The 15,905-nt window shown below is 37.6% G+C and overlaps 1 protein-coding gene across 1 annotated transcript; it reads right to left on the bottom strand.

Moving 5' to 3' along the window:
- Nucleotides 1–8,791: 8,791 nt before the first annotated feature.
- LOC116900448 (olfactory receptor 4A5-like) lies at nucleotides 8,792–9,709 on the bottom strand. The gene has a single exon (XM_032902189.1). The coding sequence runs from the start codon at nucleotides 9,707–9,709 to the stop codon at nucleotides 8,792–8,794; it is 918 nt and encodes a 305-aa protein (XP_032758080.1).
- Between the last annotated feature and the right edge of the window lie 6,196 nt (nucleotides 9,710–15,905).

Raw genomic sequence — 15,905 nt, 5'->3', positions numbered from 1 at the left:
ATTTCTATGCATTCTGTAAGGGATAAATGGATGTTTACTTGTGTTGCCACAGGCTTATATTCTTAATATAAAGAAGGCCAAAGACAACAGTGACTTTAAAATTAACAAGTTCTACACTTGAAGGGATTTCATCATAAATCAACAAAAATAATAAACAATAAAAATCGAATTGGCATTTTTTGAAGTCAGATTAAGTAAAAGCCATGGTTAGTGTACTTTTGTATGTTATTTGGAATTGCTAGGTGATAGGCACAGAATCAGACATTTTACAGTAAGTATCTGGCATCCAGAAGAAGATGGCCTCTTAATTATGATGTTAAAAGTCCCTTGGTATGGAATGTGCCTTAAGAAATGATAGGTGTGCTTCTTTGTTGGAAAAACCTCACTATTGTTCACTGTGTAAAAGCATTGCCTATCAATAAATAGCTGAATGGCCTATATAACAAGGCAGGAGAGAAAGGCAGAACTTCCAAGAAGAAATAGGAGTTGTCAGAAGTCAGTTGCATCAAGATGAGACAAATGAAACTGCAGAGAGGTAATCAGCCACACTGCAGACATAGAATAATATGAACAGGTTAACTGAGTTATGAGCTAGCTGGAGAACAATCCTAGCTTAAGGCCTAGGTTTTATTTCATAAATAAATAAGCTTCTATGTCACTATTTGAGAATATGGGATACTACTTGCAATTGTTTGGGTGCCTGACTCTTTCCCAGAGTGCCTAAATCTGCAGATGGCCTGCTTATTCTCTCCTACCTTGATTTAGGTCTTTCAGCTCTTTATTGACAGGCGATGCTCTCACATAGTGTAGAAGACACTATCCCTACGCTACTTAGTTTCAATCATCACCTTGGCACAGCCCAGGCTTTAGACAGAAAGATCCCAGTTGAAAGTTTTCCTGAAGATTGACCTTTTGTAATTTCAGTGGAGTATCTTGATGGAGGAAAGCCCCTGCTCACTGTAGGTAGAGCTGGTCATGGAAAGATAGTTCGTGGTTACTTGTTTTTGTTTTTGTTGTTGTTTGGGAGGTTGTTTTGTTTGTTTGTTTGTTTGTTAAGAAGCTAAATGAGCAAAAGCCAGAGAGAAACTTCTAGTGCATAATCTATTATTATGGGAGAGAAGGGGAGGAACTCAGAGTACCAAAACCATGGAGGTTGCTCCTTGCCATTTGTTTGACTTTCCTGAACAAATAGGCTTATGCTCTAAGATCAAGAATCGACAAATGGGACATAATCAAATTGCAAAGCTTTTGTAAGAAAAAAGACACTGTCATTAGGACAAAACAGCAGCCAACGGGTTGGGAAAAGCTCTTTACCAATCCTATATCCAATAGAGGGCTAATATCCAATTTATGCAAAGAACTCAAAAAGTTAGACTCCAGAGAGTCAAATAACCCCATTGAAAATGGGATACAGAGCTAAACAAGAATTCTCAACTGAGGAATATCAAATGTCTGAGAAGCACCTAAAGAAATATTCAGCATCCTTAGTCATCAGAGAAATGCAAATCAAAACAACCCTGAGATTCCATCTCACACCAGTCAGAATGACTAATATAAAATACTCAGGTAGCAACAGATGGTCACAGGGATGTGCAGAAAGAAGAGTACTCCTCCATTGTTCGTGGGATTGCAAGCTGGTACAACCACTTTGGAAATCAGTCTGGCAGTTCCTCAGAAATTGGATATAGTATTACTTGAGGACCAAGCAATACCACTCCTGGGCATATATGCAAAAGATGCTCCAACATATAACAAGGACCCATGCTCCACTATGCTCATAGCAGGTTTATTTATGATAACCAGGAACTGGAAAGAACCCCAATGTCCCTCAATAGAGGGATGGATACAGAAATGTGGTACATCTACACAATGGAGTACTACTCAGCTATTAAAAATAATAACTTCATGAAATTCATAGGGAAATGGGTAGAACTAGAAAATATCATCCTGAGTGAGTTAAACTAATCACAAGAAACCCCACACATGTTATTCACTCACTGATAAGTGGATATTATCCCAAAAGTTTGGATTACCCAAGATCCAATTGACAGACCACATGAAACTCAAAAAGAAGGAAGACCAAGGTGTGGATACTTCAGGCCTTCTTAAAAGGGGGAACAAAATACTCAAGGGAGGAAATATGGAGACAAAGTGTGGAGCAGAGACTGAAGGTAAGGCCATTTCAGAGAGTGCCCTACCTGGGAATTTATCCCATATACAGACTCCAAATTCAGACACTATTGTGGATGCCAGAAGTGCTAACAGGAGACTGATGTAAATGTCTCTTGAGAGACTCTGACAGAGCCTGACAAATATAGAAGGGCCTGCTCGAAGCCAACCATTGACCTGAGACCAGGGTCCCCTATGCAAGAGTTAGGTAAAGGACTGAAGGAACTGAAGGGGTTTGTAACCCCATCGGAAGAACAATAATATTAACGAACCAGACCCCCCATATCTCCCAAGGACTAAACCACCAACCAGAGAACACATGGAGTGGTCACCATGGTTCCAGCTGCATATGGAGCAGAGAATAACCTTGTTGGACATTAATGAGAAGAGTGGTCCATGGCCCTGGGTAAGCTAGGTGCCCCAGTGTAGGGTAATGCCAGGGCGGGTAGGCAGGAGGCTAGCAGAGTACCCTCATAGAAGCAGGCAGAGGAAGAATGGTATGGGGAGTTTTCAGAGGGGAAACCTAGAAACTGGATAACATTTGAAATGTAAATAAATAACATATCCAAAAAAGAGTAATTTGTTTCTCAGTGAGAGTATCTGAGAAAAAAATAATTTATCCTTGCAAGTTGGTGATTTCTCTTAGGTTAGAAAATAGAGCATGTTTCTCCTTCCCCTTTCATCTCTAGGACACCATTGGTGTAGGCACTGGGGATCTACCCTGGTATCTATTAGTTTACGTGTGTGGCAGTTCAACTGGGTTTAGAAAGCTTATTTCCTTGGAGTCCTCTACCCACATTGGCTTTTACTCTCTTTCTTGTCCCTCTCCCACAATGTTTCCTGAGACTTGAGGGATAGTATTTAATGGAGGTATCCCAATTTAGGGCTGAGTTTTCCAAGTTCTCCTAATCTCAGCCTATATGAATGTATTTCTTCCTATCTGGGTAGAATGATGATTCTCTGATGATGCCTGAGTAAGGCACTGATTTATAAGTATAGTGAAAAATATCATTAGACATCACTTTATTCTATTAGTAGAACATCGCTATGTTGTTTTTCCAAGATCCTTGTTCTATCCAGTCTCAGAGTCTAAGTCAACCAAACATAGTTGGGTATGCGTTCCACCCGGCAGAGTTGGCTTTAAGTCAAATTGGATATTGGTTGGCCACTCCCACAAGCTTTCTGGCATCATGGAACTACCATTTCTTGCAGATGGGATAACATTGTATATTGTTGGGGTCAGGGGTGGGGGGTTGTGACTATGTTGGAGAAGACATTCTTATTATATGTGTAGCTAATATGTTTTTCATATGTTTTCCATAGAAATTTTCATCCTTCTATTTCCCAATGGATGTTTTAAAGTATTTCAAATGGGAATTACTACTATATAAAAATCAATAATGGGTTTATCAAGAGGATAGTTCAAAACATGTTGCAAACACGAAAATATGGTTACAAAAATCAGACTAACCTCCATTATGTGAGAGCTAAGAATGGACAGTGCTTTTTATTTTTTCCTCTTCTTGATTGTGTGTCTACAAAGAGTTTAGTATGATCCCAAAGGGCATTACTTTTTTATACATTCCTTGTTTTTGTTTAATCCTTCTTTGTTTACATTTCAGATTTTTTTCATCCTGGTCCACCTTCCAACTGTTTCACATCCCATACCTCCTCCTTGCCCCCCGACATCACGAGGATGTTCCCTTCCCACCACAAAACCCAACCATACCTCTAAACTTCTAGGGTCCTCCAGTCTCTTGAGGGTTGGGTGCATCTTCTCTGACTGAACCCATACCTGGCAGTCCTCTGCTGTATATGTGTTGGGGGCCTCATATCAGTTGGTGTATACTGCCTTGTTGGTGGTCCAGTGTCTGGGAGATCTCAGGGGTCCAGGCTAATTGAGACTTCTGGTCTTACTACATTGTCGCCCTCCTCCTCAACTTCTTCCAGCTTTTTCCTAATTCAATCACAGGGGTCAGCAGCTTCTTTCCATTGGTTGGGTGCAAATATCTGGATCTGACTCTTTCAGTTGTTTGTTTGGTCTTTCAGAGGGCAGTCATGAAAGGTCTGTTTTGGTGAATGTTCCATAACTTCAGAGATAGTGGCCAGTATTGGGGCCTCCACTTGAGCTAGATTCCACTTTAAGCCTGTCACTGTACCTTCTTTTCCTCAGACTCCTCTCCATTTCCATCTCTGTAGTTCTTTCAGACAGGAAAATTATGGGTCAGAGTTTGCCAGTCAGTAAGATGGCAACCCCATTTATCACTTGATGCCCTGTCTTTCTGCTGGAGGTGGGCTCTACAAGTTCCTTCTCTCCACTGTAAATCATTGCATCTAAGGTTCTCCTTTTGAGTCCTCAGAGTCTCTTACCTCCCAGGTGTCTGGTACATTCTGGAAGGTTGCGCCCAACCTCCAACTTCCCTATGTTGCCTGTTTCCATTCTTTCTGCTAGCCCTCAGAGCTTCAGTCCTATTCTCCCATCCAATACCAGATCTTGTTCCCTTCTCCCCCTCCCGAAACTCCTTTCCTTCTCAGGTCCCTTCCTCCCTCCGCCCTTGTGATTGTATTTTCTTTCTTCCAAGTAGGACTGAGGTATTCTCAATTAGTTAATTGAACTTTCTGAGTTCTGCAGATTGTGTCTTAGGTATTCTATATTTTTATTTTTTGGCTAATATCCACTTATAAGTGAGTCCATACCATGTAAGTCTTTTTAGGTCTGAGTTACCTAACTCAGGATGATATTTTATTCCCTCCATTTGCCTGCAAAACTCATGATGCCCTCATTCTTAAGTTGAAAAGTATTCCGTTGTGTAAATGAACCACATTTTCTATATCCATTTTTCTGTTGTGGGACATCTACATGTTTTCAGCTTCTGGCTATCACAAACAAGGATGGTATGGACATAGTGGAACAAGTGTCCCTGTGGCCTGGTAGGGCATCTTTTGGATATATTCCCAAAAGTGGTATTGCTTGGTCTTAGGGAAGATCTATTTTTAATTTCCTGAGGAACCTGCAGTTTGATTTCCAGAGTGGTTGTACTAGTTTGCAATCCCACCAGCAATGAAGGACTGTTCCTCTTTCTCCACATTCACACCAACATGTGTTGTCATTTGAGGTTTTGACCTTAGCCATTCTGACTGATGTAAGGTGGAATTTCAGGGTCGTTTTGATTTGCATTTCTCTCATCATTGAGGACTTTGAACTGAGAAGCACCTAAAGATTCCGTTGTTGTGAATTCTCAATTTAGTTCTATGCCCCATTTTTTGATTTGGTTGTTTGGTGTTTTGGTGGTTAGCTTCTTGAGTTCTTTATATATTTTGGATACAAGCTCTCTATTGGATGTGGGATTAGTAAAGATCTTTCCCAATCTGTAGGTTGCCAATTTGTCTTATTGATTATTATGTCCTTTGTCTTACAGAAGCTTTCCAGCTTCATGAGGTCCCATTTATCAATTTATGATCTTTGAGTGTGAGTCTTTGGAATTCTATTTAGGAAATTTCCCACTGTGGCAATCCCAAAGGACATTATAAGGAAGAAAGGACCACCATACTTCTAATCAACTTGAGTGATATGGCTGTGTAATATACAACATCTATAAGAGAAAGACTGGCAAGGAAGAAGTAAGTACACTGGAGAGCTCACAGAGGTAAGGGACCATAACATTTTTCACAGTAACATTTTCAGCATTGTTATAACATACATGAACAAAACCATGACAAATGATTCTTTTTACTAGTGAGAAACCTGAGTGAGTCCCCAAAGGACAAATTTTGTTATGCCTTATGAATGTTTCATGAGTCCTGTCTCAGAGATGAAATGGTCAGCTAAACAGTGCTTACTGTGAATTGTGGTCATGGGTATGGGTACATCACAACATTGAGCAGATCTTTGTTTTCTACAGTTGTGAACCTGAAATAAACATTCAGAGATGAGTCCACATGTCCTCATTCAAAGAATCAAATTTGTTTCTGATGCCAATTTTATTTCCCATTTGATGTTTTTGTTGAGTCTAAGATTAAAAATGATATCTTGAAACAACAGTAGAGACTTTGGTTAGAGACTGATCAATTTTGTTCATTTAAAAAAAATTATCCCTTGCCAGAGACCAATATAGAAAACCAAAATGTACTTTAAAATGCAGAAGTGTAAAGCCCTGTCCCAGTGAAAATATCTACAACATACTTCCGATTTAAAATTTGGGAAATATTGAACAAAAGTGCGTAAAGAGATTCTAAGATTCAGTGGATCAGGGATTAGCTGTAAAGTGTTCCTCTCACTAATGTCACCAGATGCACCCATATGGTTTCAGCAACATGACTGTCCAAATGTGAGACAAAAAGGACAACGTCAATGGACACACCAAAGTGGACAAGGAAAGACCATGAAGCCTCAACCCTATACCAAGAACATAGGCAGCAAGAGGAAAGCTGGTAATGGGAAAGTAGGTCTTCCTTAATGAAGAGCATACCAACTGCTTATCCAACACCCAGTACTTAGATAAACAAATACAAGTACATTACACAAAATGATTAGGTTATATGTAGGCATATACATGTGTGAACATATAAACATATGAATTCAGTAACAATTAATAAAAGAAGAGGCCATGGATTTGAAAGAGAATGCGAAGCAATTTATGAGAGGGGTTGGAAGAAGTAAACAGAAAGAAAAGATGTAATTATATACTCAAAAATAAAGCAAGGCCACATAAAGAAAGAAATTCATATGTTGAGAAATAAACTTAAAGTATTTTCATGATGTTTAAATTTTGTTAATTTCTCCATTATATCTTGGCATAGTCTCCTTTTGGGCCTGGGTAGTACTAGAAATGTTCCATTATAATAGCTCTTCAGGGAGATGGTAAACAGAGAGTGTGGTGGAATGTGTGCAATAAAAGCAAGGAAGAGGTGACTAACAGAAGAAAAAGAAAAGGAACAGATTGGAGCAGTATAACACACAAGAGGCCACTGTGGGGAGCAAACACATATGGAAAGTATATAAAGTACATGTATATAAGACTGCATGATAAAAACTGTTACTCTGGATGGCATCATGAACTTAATTATAAATGACTTTAAACCAAATATCTATGAATCTCTGTATCAAGTCACCAATACACTACATTTCTTATTTAAGATGTTACATTTGAGCATTGTTGCTAAGAATGAAATTCAGTGGAGAATCTTCCTTTCCTGAAATCTACCAACAAACCTTCCACATATTAGGTAATACAGCATCAATCTTGTACTTGAAGTGCTTATATTTAGATTGTTTACTTTTGAACCACAATCTTAGCCTTAAGGAGCATCCAACCAATTGTTTTTATGGACTATCAGAGGTGATATTCCCTGCTTGTAGTTACTTAAAACTGTTGACTTTAGACAGCATTTAGTACTATAAAAGTGTCTTGCATGTTTACATCTGTAGCAATTACATCATCTGAGGTTTTCTAACAGCTGCAAATCTCTGCATTACTAGATCCAGTATACATTCTTATTGTGTCTTGATTTTCTAAGGTTTATTCTTAAATTTATGAGTATGTGTAAGTGTGATCTACTAAATGTGTGTATGCCATCAGCATTCAGGTATGCACAGATTCTGAAAGGCATCAGATCCACTCAAACTTTAGACAGTTGTAATTCAACTGCTATGCGTGTTAGAAACCAAACCTCCATATGCTGGAAAAGCAGTTGGCATTTGTTTAATTGATTAATCCTCTCAAATGGTCAGATATTTAGTAAAGTCTTAATATTTAAACAAATTATTTTCAGAAAATATAAAATCTTCACCTTTTAGAAAGGGATAGGTTGTGAATTTATGATACAAAATACACTGAAAATTGCAGTAGAGAACAATTGATTGTGTTGTTAAATACAGTCATTCCTGGGAAAGCTAAAATACACATAAATGTATAATGATACCCAAGATTAGCATAATAAAAGAAATATTTCATAGCCATAACAAAAAGACAGTGGTCTTGATCACTTTATTAATGAAATTACAAATATGCCTCAGGAGGTACATCAAAAATGTATGAGATTAAAGAAGGCAATTCTAGGACCCAGTGTACAAAAGCTATGTACACAACTATCTGTACAGCCTACTTCATTCTTTCTGACTAACACTTCCCTTTTTTGCCCACAGAAAGAAACCTATAACAATCTAAATATAGTTCTATGTATATATCTTGAATCGTACAAAAATCTTTAGGCTTTCAGTCTTCCACATAATTGTCATCTAGTGCAAATAAAATGTAGTAACTACTGTGACCAAATAGTGCCTCAAATTTTCCATTAAATAGTACCTAGGGAAGACAGTTTTGCACACTGACATTTTTCTAATCTTACTTCAATGCTACCTGAAAAATAAAGTCCAAGGTGAATTTTTTTTATTGTTACTTGTAATATAAAAGAGTCCGATAACCATTTTCATCTTCTAAACATTCTCTAGGCTACACCATTAAGGGCTAAGGCTCACAAACACCTTGATCATAATCTCAATTGAAAATGTATTTTTCACTTTCAATGACTTGGTATCAGTATTCCTACATGAGGAGAGCACAACATATCTTGTTATAATTTTCAATTTTCAGTTAATAGTATTCAGTGAGAAAGCAACTTTCTATGCTGATGTTTTACACCAGAGTTTTTTTATGGAATTTTTCATTTCTGAGTTTCTCAAGGTATATATCAATGGATTCAGCATAGGACTAACAACTGTATAAAACACAGCGATATATTTATCAATAGGAAAGTTGGAGACAGGTCTAGCATAAATAAAAATACAGGGAGCAAAAAAGCAAATAACCACCATGATGTGGGAGCTGCAGGTGGACAAAGCTTTGCGCCTTCCTTCCTGACTGTGGGTCTTAAGAGAGTTTAGAATGATTCCATAGGAGACTAAGAGAAAGGTAAAAATTCCCACACAGATTACACCACCATTGGCAATGACAGTGATGCCAAGGAAGTAGGTGTCAGTGCACGCAAGTCCCAGTAGTGGATTCATGTCACACATGAAGTGATCAATGACATTGGGACCACAAAAAGGAAGTTTATACACAGTCAGAACTTGAATCGTTGAGTGTACTGTGCCTCCAACACCAGCTACCAGCAAAAGGAGAATGCATACCCGCTGGTTCATAATGGTCAAATAGTGCAGTGGCTTGCAGATGGCCACATAGCGATCATAGGCCATGAAAACCAGAAGGAAGACCTCAACACCGCCAAATAAGTGCTCTACGAAGAGCTGGAGCATGCAAGCTCTGAAGGAGATTGTCTTTTTATCTTTTAAAAAGCCTACAATCAAATTTGGTGAGATGGTATTGCAATAAAACGCATCTAGGACTGACAGACAGGCAAGAAAGAAGTACATTGGGGATTTTAAGGAAGGGCTGGCAATCACTGTCACTGCAATGAGCAAGTTGCCCAGCATTGTCACAATGTAGGTGAGTGAAAACAAGGCAAATAATGCTTTTTGTCCAGCAGGATCTTGAGTAAGGCCCACAAAAATGAATTCTGTGACATTGTAGCCCTGTCCCATTGACCTTTTTAGGAGACTTATTTCAGAGATGACAGCTCAAACAAGAACTGTTCTGAAGCATGTATATGTCCATGAAAAACTATCTCCTTAGTTTTTCTGATGCTGAGCATATAGTAGGTATTCAGTGAGCAGTGTGTTCCTCTTCCAGTAATCACAGTGGACCCTGTGTTGATGTCTATTTCTCCTTGGAAATTTTAGTTGTGCTTAAAAGTACAAGGGTTTATTTTAAATCACAGTGTATCTATATACTATAATCATGTATTTTAAAGATCTTAAAGTTTTTACTTTTAGCAACACGTTTGAAAGATTAGAAAAGGGCACCTATCTTTCAGAAATATACGCTCTATAATGTTAATAACCATCAATATGAAGTGAGATGGCTCAGTGATTGAGATCACTATTAATTTTATTTTACAGAGGAACCCAGTTCAATTTTCCACATTTACAAAGTGGTCCACAAACATTTATAACTACAGTTTCTGTGAGTCCAATGTCTTTTCTTACCTACACACCACCAGACATGCATGTAGTACACAACCATATGTGCAGACCATCAAATAAAATAACATAAATGATTTTAAAGTGCATATACCAATTAACATAGAGTCATTACCTGAAGTTGTTTTATGAAGAACATATTTAAAAGATCATCTGGCCATCTATGAGCAATGCTGTGGCACTATTATACCTCTTAACACACTTCTCAAAGGCTTGCCCAACAGTCCACTAAACTGAAAAGGATGGTCCAAGAGAGGTTCTTGGACATTCTTTCAGGAGAAGAGTCATCGTTGGTGACTCATGTGAATTCTTGTGCCATGTGCCTTCTGATGCTGTTTCAGGTTCTCTTTTTGCTATGAAGGTAATGTTGGACCACATGATAAACATCCCTGTACCCAAACTTCATCATTTCTATCATAGTAATATTCTTAAATATACATCCTCTAATACTTTGTTGGTGGTGGTAGTGATGGTGGTAGTAGATATGAAACAGTTCTTAAGTATTTTTAAACACCTGATAAAAATTGACATAGTATGTCTCCCAGACCAAAGAGAATAAGTCATATTTATCATCCACACTGAAGATAATAGCCGTAGAACAGAAACTATTATATGTGTATATGGGAAGCCTGTGGATATTCATGTGAGTATGTGTGACATGTAAATACATAAAATATCCAATAAAAATAAAAAATATTGAAAATTCATGAGGTGCACAAATAAATCATAAATCATAGAAGCCTTAGAAATTATCTATGACATCAGAGATATTCATATATATACCTATTTATTTATTATATATCGCATATATACATATATAATATTTTTCTATGAAGAAATGTATCTTGTCTAGAGGAAAGAATGCATTTACATAGATGTGGGAGTGAGATAGGACACACGAAACAAATCTGGACTTTACTTAGAAGCTTACCATGAAGGCCCTCCTGTGTGTGTCATTCCCATTATTATCAACGTCTGATTCAGAAGATCTTCACTTGCAGAATCCACAGACTGAAAGCAACAGACCCGTTGAAAGACATGAGAAAAATATTCTACATCTACTATTCCTGCTTTCACATTTCACCTTCCACAACGTATTGCTTCTTTAACTATCTTTAGCTATCAGTGCTATATTTCCCTACTACAACTCTACTATTTCTCAGTTTAACATTCCTATAATGTAACAAAAATAGTTATTGAACCATATATTATACTTTAAAAGTTTTTAAGAATTTGATAGTATGAAAGTGCTGGACTAGTTATACTATACTTTCAATAATAGCAGATCACATTTCTCGAAAAATAATTTATAGTTTAAGATCATAGTAATATGTTAACATTCATGAATTTAGATGACAGTAGATGTGAATATATCTGATTATGAATTTTCCTTTGTATATGTCCTAACATCTTAATAGACATCATTTTAAGATTCACAAATAAAATCCCATAGGAAGCCTCAGAACATAAATAACTATATTTGTTCTCTTATACTAGAATATACTTGTTATATGGAATTACAGTTACTTGTATATATTTCCCTTATAAACTACATTTTTTGTTGATATGCAATAAAAATGTTACACACATGAATCAATTTTAAATAAATGAACTGCATCTGTATAGTTACTGATGTATCAGATAAATGTCAATTTCCTATATAAAAAACAGGCAACAATCAGACCATAATATAACATAACAAACATAGTTCTGAATAAGTTTTGTGTTCTAACCATTTTCCAATTCAGATACTTTGGGGAGGAGAATCTCATATTAAAAATATTAGTTGTACTTCACATATCACAAAATGATTTACCTATCATGCCTACTTCATTAGCTCAAGAATTCATATATTGGATTTCTTGGTGTATTTCTCATTGATTGAGAAAGTAATTGCCTCTTTTACTAACAGTGACTAGCAAATAAAGTTGTTAATATAAAGACTTATATAAGGAGCTTTAACTATAACATCAGTATTTAATTTACGAAGCTAATTGCACATTCTTACCTTCTCTGAAAATATATTTGTAAAAAAATAAAGTTGCTATGATGAATGAATGAAATTGACCTAATTGTGGAAATAAAGGTTCTTCAATCCCAATTTAAAAGCACCAGTAAGCAAAGGTGGTCTTAAAATTCTAATTATCAGTTATGTAAATTTTTCTCCTTGTAAGAAATTATTCATGGGAGAAAAGACTTTCCATGAAGAATGACAATAACTTCCAAGAGACTGTCTATTGTAGTTCTATGTAATGATGGTCAGGTTAATATTTACTCATATATAGGACCGATATATACTTTTCTCCTGAATAGAGTAAAATACTTTCAACCACTCATTCACTAATCTTTTTTTTTGGTCTTTTTTTCGGAGCTGGGTACCAAACCCAGGGCCTTGCGCTTCCTAGGCAAGCGCTCTACCACTGAGCTAAACCCCCAACCCCCTAAAATGAATCTTTATAATACTTTTCTAACCTTTCTTAAACCATACACCCTTATTTCCAGTTTCACCTCAAAGCAACGGAAATTATCCATGAATATATAAGAATATATAAGTGAGTCTAAGGTCATTATAATTTTTTTTAATATTGGATCAAGTTCAAAGAAAGAACTCTCTTCTGAGAAGGTTTCTTTCCTTGAATAATCTCTAGGGAGAAAAGATTTGGCTGATACAACAACAAAAGTAGTTAACTGCCATGTAACATGGACTTTGCTATGAACAGAACAATTCCAATGTAGACTATTAATAAAATGTTGTGAATTTTTATAAATGTGTTGTTATAAAATGCTTCGGTAAGGCAAATCATATGTGAACCAGAGTAAAGACAAAGATATCCCTACCCCATTACCCAGCCATACCTCAACAGAGAACTAACTGCCTTACTCTACAGTGAAAGAGACTCTATCCAAGAAGCTGTGAGTCTTTGAGGAAATTTGCATATCTATGTAACTTATTCACTTTATATTCTGCTCACTGCCCCACTACTAGTCACCCCCTCCCACAATATTTTCCCTGCCCCTCCTCCCCTTCTTCTCTAAGTGGGAGGGAATCCCACTGGGGATCCCACAACCCTGCACATCAAGTCTATGAGGCAAGTCACATTCTCTGCCGAGTTCAAACAAGTAAGCCTAGCTAGAACATAACATATGTATAGGCAACAGCTTTTGGGATAGGCCGTGTTCCAGTTGTTAGGATTCACATGCAGACCAAGCAGTATGTCTGCTATGTATGCAGGGAGGCCTTGTTCTTGCCTGTATATGGTTTTTGGTTTGGGCTTCAGTCTCTGAAGCCCTTATGGTCCAACTTAGTTACTCTGTTGGTCTTCCTGTAAAGTTCCTCCTATCCATTTCAAACCTGGAATCCTTTCTCCTATTCTTCCATAAAATTCCCAGAAAATTTAAACTGCAGAATATGTTGTAGTTGACATTAAAATTATTGAAAAGACAGCCAGTCATAGTTCTGCACATTTGAATGGAGCAGAGACGTTTGAATGATGCCAGAATCTCTGTGGAGCTGTAGTGAATTTAGTCTACTCATTTCATCCCTTATTCCAACACAATACTAGTGGAATAGCTATTTCTGTCCAGAAAATTTCAAACACTACAATGCCTAGAGTCTCATTGATGTCCCGGTAACTGTGCTTATCATTCCTTCCACTGAGCACAGTTCATTATGGTTTTATTTGAAAATCATTCTTCTATGTCACAAAAGCCTCATGGATTCCACTAAAAAGTAGTTATTTCAGTTTATCTAATATGCAGATAAATTAACAAGCTCCAACATGTGTAGTTACGTTATTATTGTGCCTCTCTCTCAAGGGTATGTTTTCAAAGATATATTAAATGTATATTTAACATGAGAGTATAATCTAACGTGATAAAATTTCTGAGCGTTTAATTATTACTTGAAGATAAAGAAATTACACAACACGTGTTTTATTTTTTCCTTTTGAGTTCATAAAACAAGGAGTACTTTTTTCTTATCTGAATGAAGTTGCTATCACATGATGCTTATGCGTTACCAACACTAACTATCAAGCACTAGAGACCTCCATTACCATTCTACCTGCAGCAGCTTTTACTAAATGCACTGCAGATAGCCTGGAAGAGAAAGAACAACCCCTGGAATGATTACTGCAACTCCTGGCTTGTGAAAGCAGCCATTTTCAAATATGCATAACCTACTCAATCCTAGGAAATCAAAAGTTATGAGTCTGGTGGTTGAAGACTCTGCCCAACTAATGAACTCATCTCCTGGATCCCAGCAGAATATCCTAGTCACGTGACAACAGCCATCCCTGGAATCATGGCAGCAGACACCAGCCCAGGAAAACAACCATCTCAGTTTGCCATTCAGCCATTGCAAGGGGACCCAAAACTCTTAATTTATAATACTTGTTTTAAAACTAGTAACATGTCTAATGATGAGACAGTCTTGCACTATCTACAGTTATTCCATACGAGAGTTTTGATGTGAGATTTTTTTAATTAATCTTTTTGACAATCGAGTTGTTATCCCACTACAGGCCTGCCCTTTAAGAGTTCTTCATTCCATTCCTCTTCCCCCTCTCCAATAAGAAATTCCCACTCCCCACCTCCACCTTTCCAGGCCTCTCCACTCCCTGGAGCCTCAAGTCTCTTGAAGGTTAGGTACATCTTCTCTCACTGAGAGCAGACCAGATAGTCCTCTGCTATATATGTGTCAGGGGCTTTGGACCAGCTGGTGTGTGCTGCCTGGTTGATGGCTCAGTGTCTGAGAGATCTCGGAGGTCCAGGTTAATTGAGACTGCTTGTCTTCCTATGGGGTTGCCCTCTTCCACAATGTATTCCAGCCTTTCCCTAATTCAACTGCAGGGGTCCTCAGCTTCTGTACATTAGTTGGGTGTAAGTATTTGAGGCTATCTTGGTCAACTATTTGTTGGGCCTCTCTGAGGGCATACATGTTAGGCTCTTGTCTGTAAGCACATCATAGTATCAGTATTAGGGTCAGGTCTTGGGTCCTCACCTTGAGATGGATTCCAATTTGAACCTGTTACTGGACCTACTTTTCTTCTGTCTCCTATTTTTGTACCTGTACTTCTTTTAGAAAGGAACAATTCTAGGTCAGAGGTTTTGACTATGGGATGGAAACTCCATCCCTCCACTTGATGCCCGGTCTTTCTATTGGACATAGACTCTATAAGTTCCCTCTCACCACTGTTGGGCATTTTATCTAAGGTCCCTCTCTTTGAGACCTGAGAGTCTCTCACTTCCCAGGTCTCTGGTATATTCTAGAGGGTCCTCTTACCTCCTACCTCCTGAGGTATATGTTTTGATTCATTCTGCTAACCCTCAGGTTTCACCCATGCCCCCCCCATACGTGATCATGATCCCCTCTTGCCTACCCTGTTCTCTCACCCATGTCCTTCACCCGCTGTGATTGTTTTCTTCTCCCTCCCAAGTGGGATTGAGGCATCCTTACATGGGCACTTTAGCTTGCTAACCTTCTTGAATTCTGTGAATATTTCCTGGATATTCTGTAATTTTTGCCTTGTATACACTTATTAGTGAATATGTATCATTCATGTCCTTTGAGTCTGATTTAACTCACTTAGGATGATATTTCTAGTTCTATCCATGTGCCTACAAAACTTATGATATCCTATTTCTTTTAATAGGTGAATAGTATTCCATTGTGTAAATCAACCACATTTTCTGTATC

The sequence above is a fragment of the Rattus rattus genome, chromosome 5 (assembly GCF_011064425.1).
Source record: "Rattus rattus isolate New Zealand chromosome 5, Rrattus_CSIRO_v1, whole genome shotgun sequence".
In the NCBI taxonomy this organism is placed as follows: domain Eukaryota; kingdom Metazoa; phylum Chordata; class Mammalia; order Rodentia; family Muridae; genus Rattus; species Rattus rattus.
The sequence above is the reverse complement of the archived record's forward strand: the minus strand, read 5'-3'. Positions and strand labels throughout refer to the sequence as shown.

What these genes read in the sequence shown, in the direction of transcription:
- LOC116900448 (XM_032902189.1), bottom strand. Translation starts at nt 9,709, where the DNA reads ATGGGACAGGGCTACAATGTCACAGAATTCATTTTTGTGGGCCTTACT.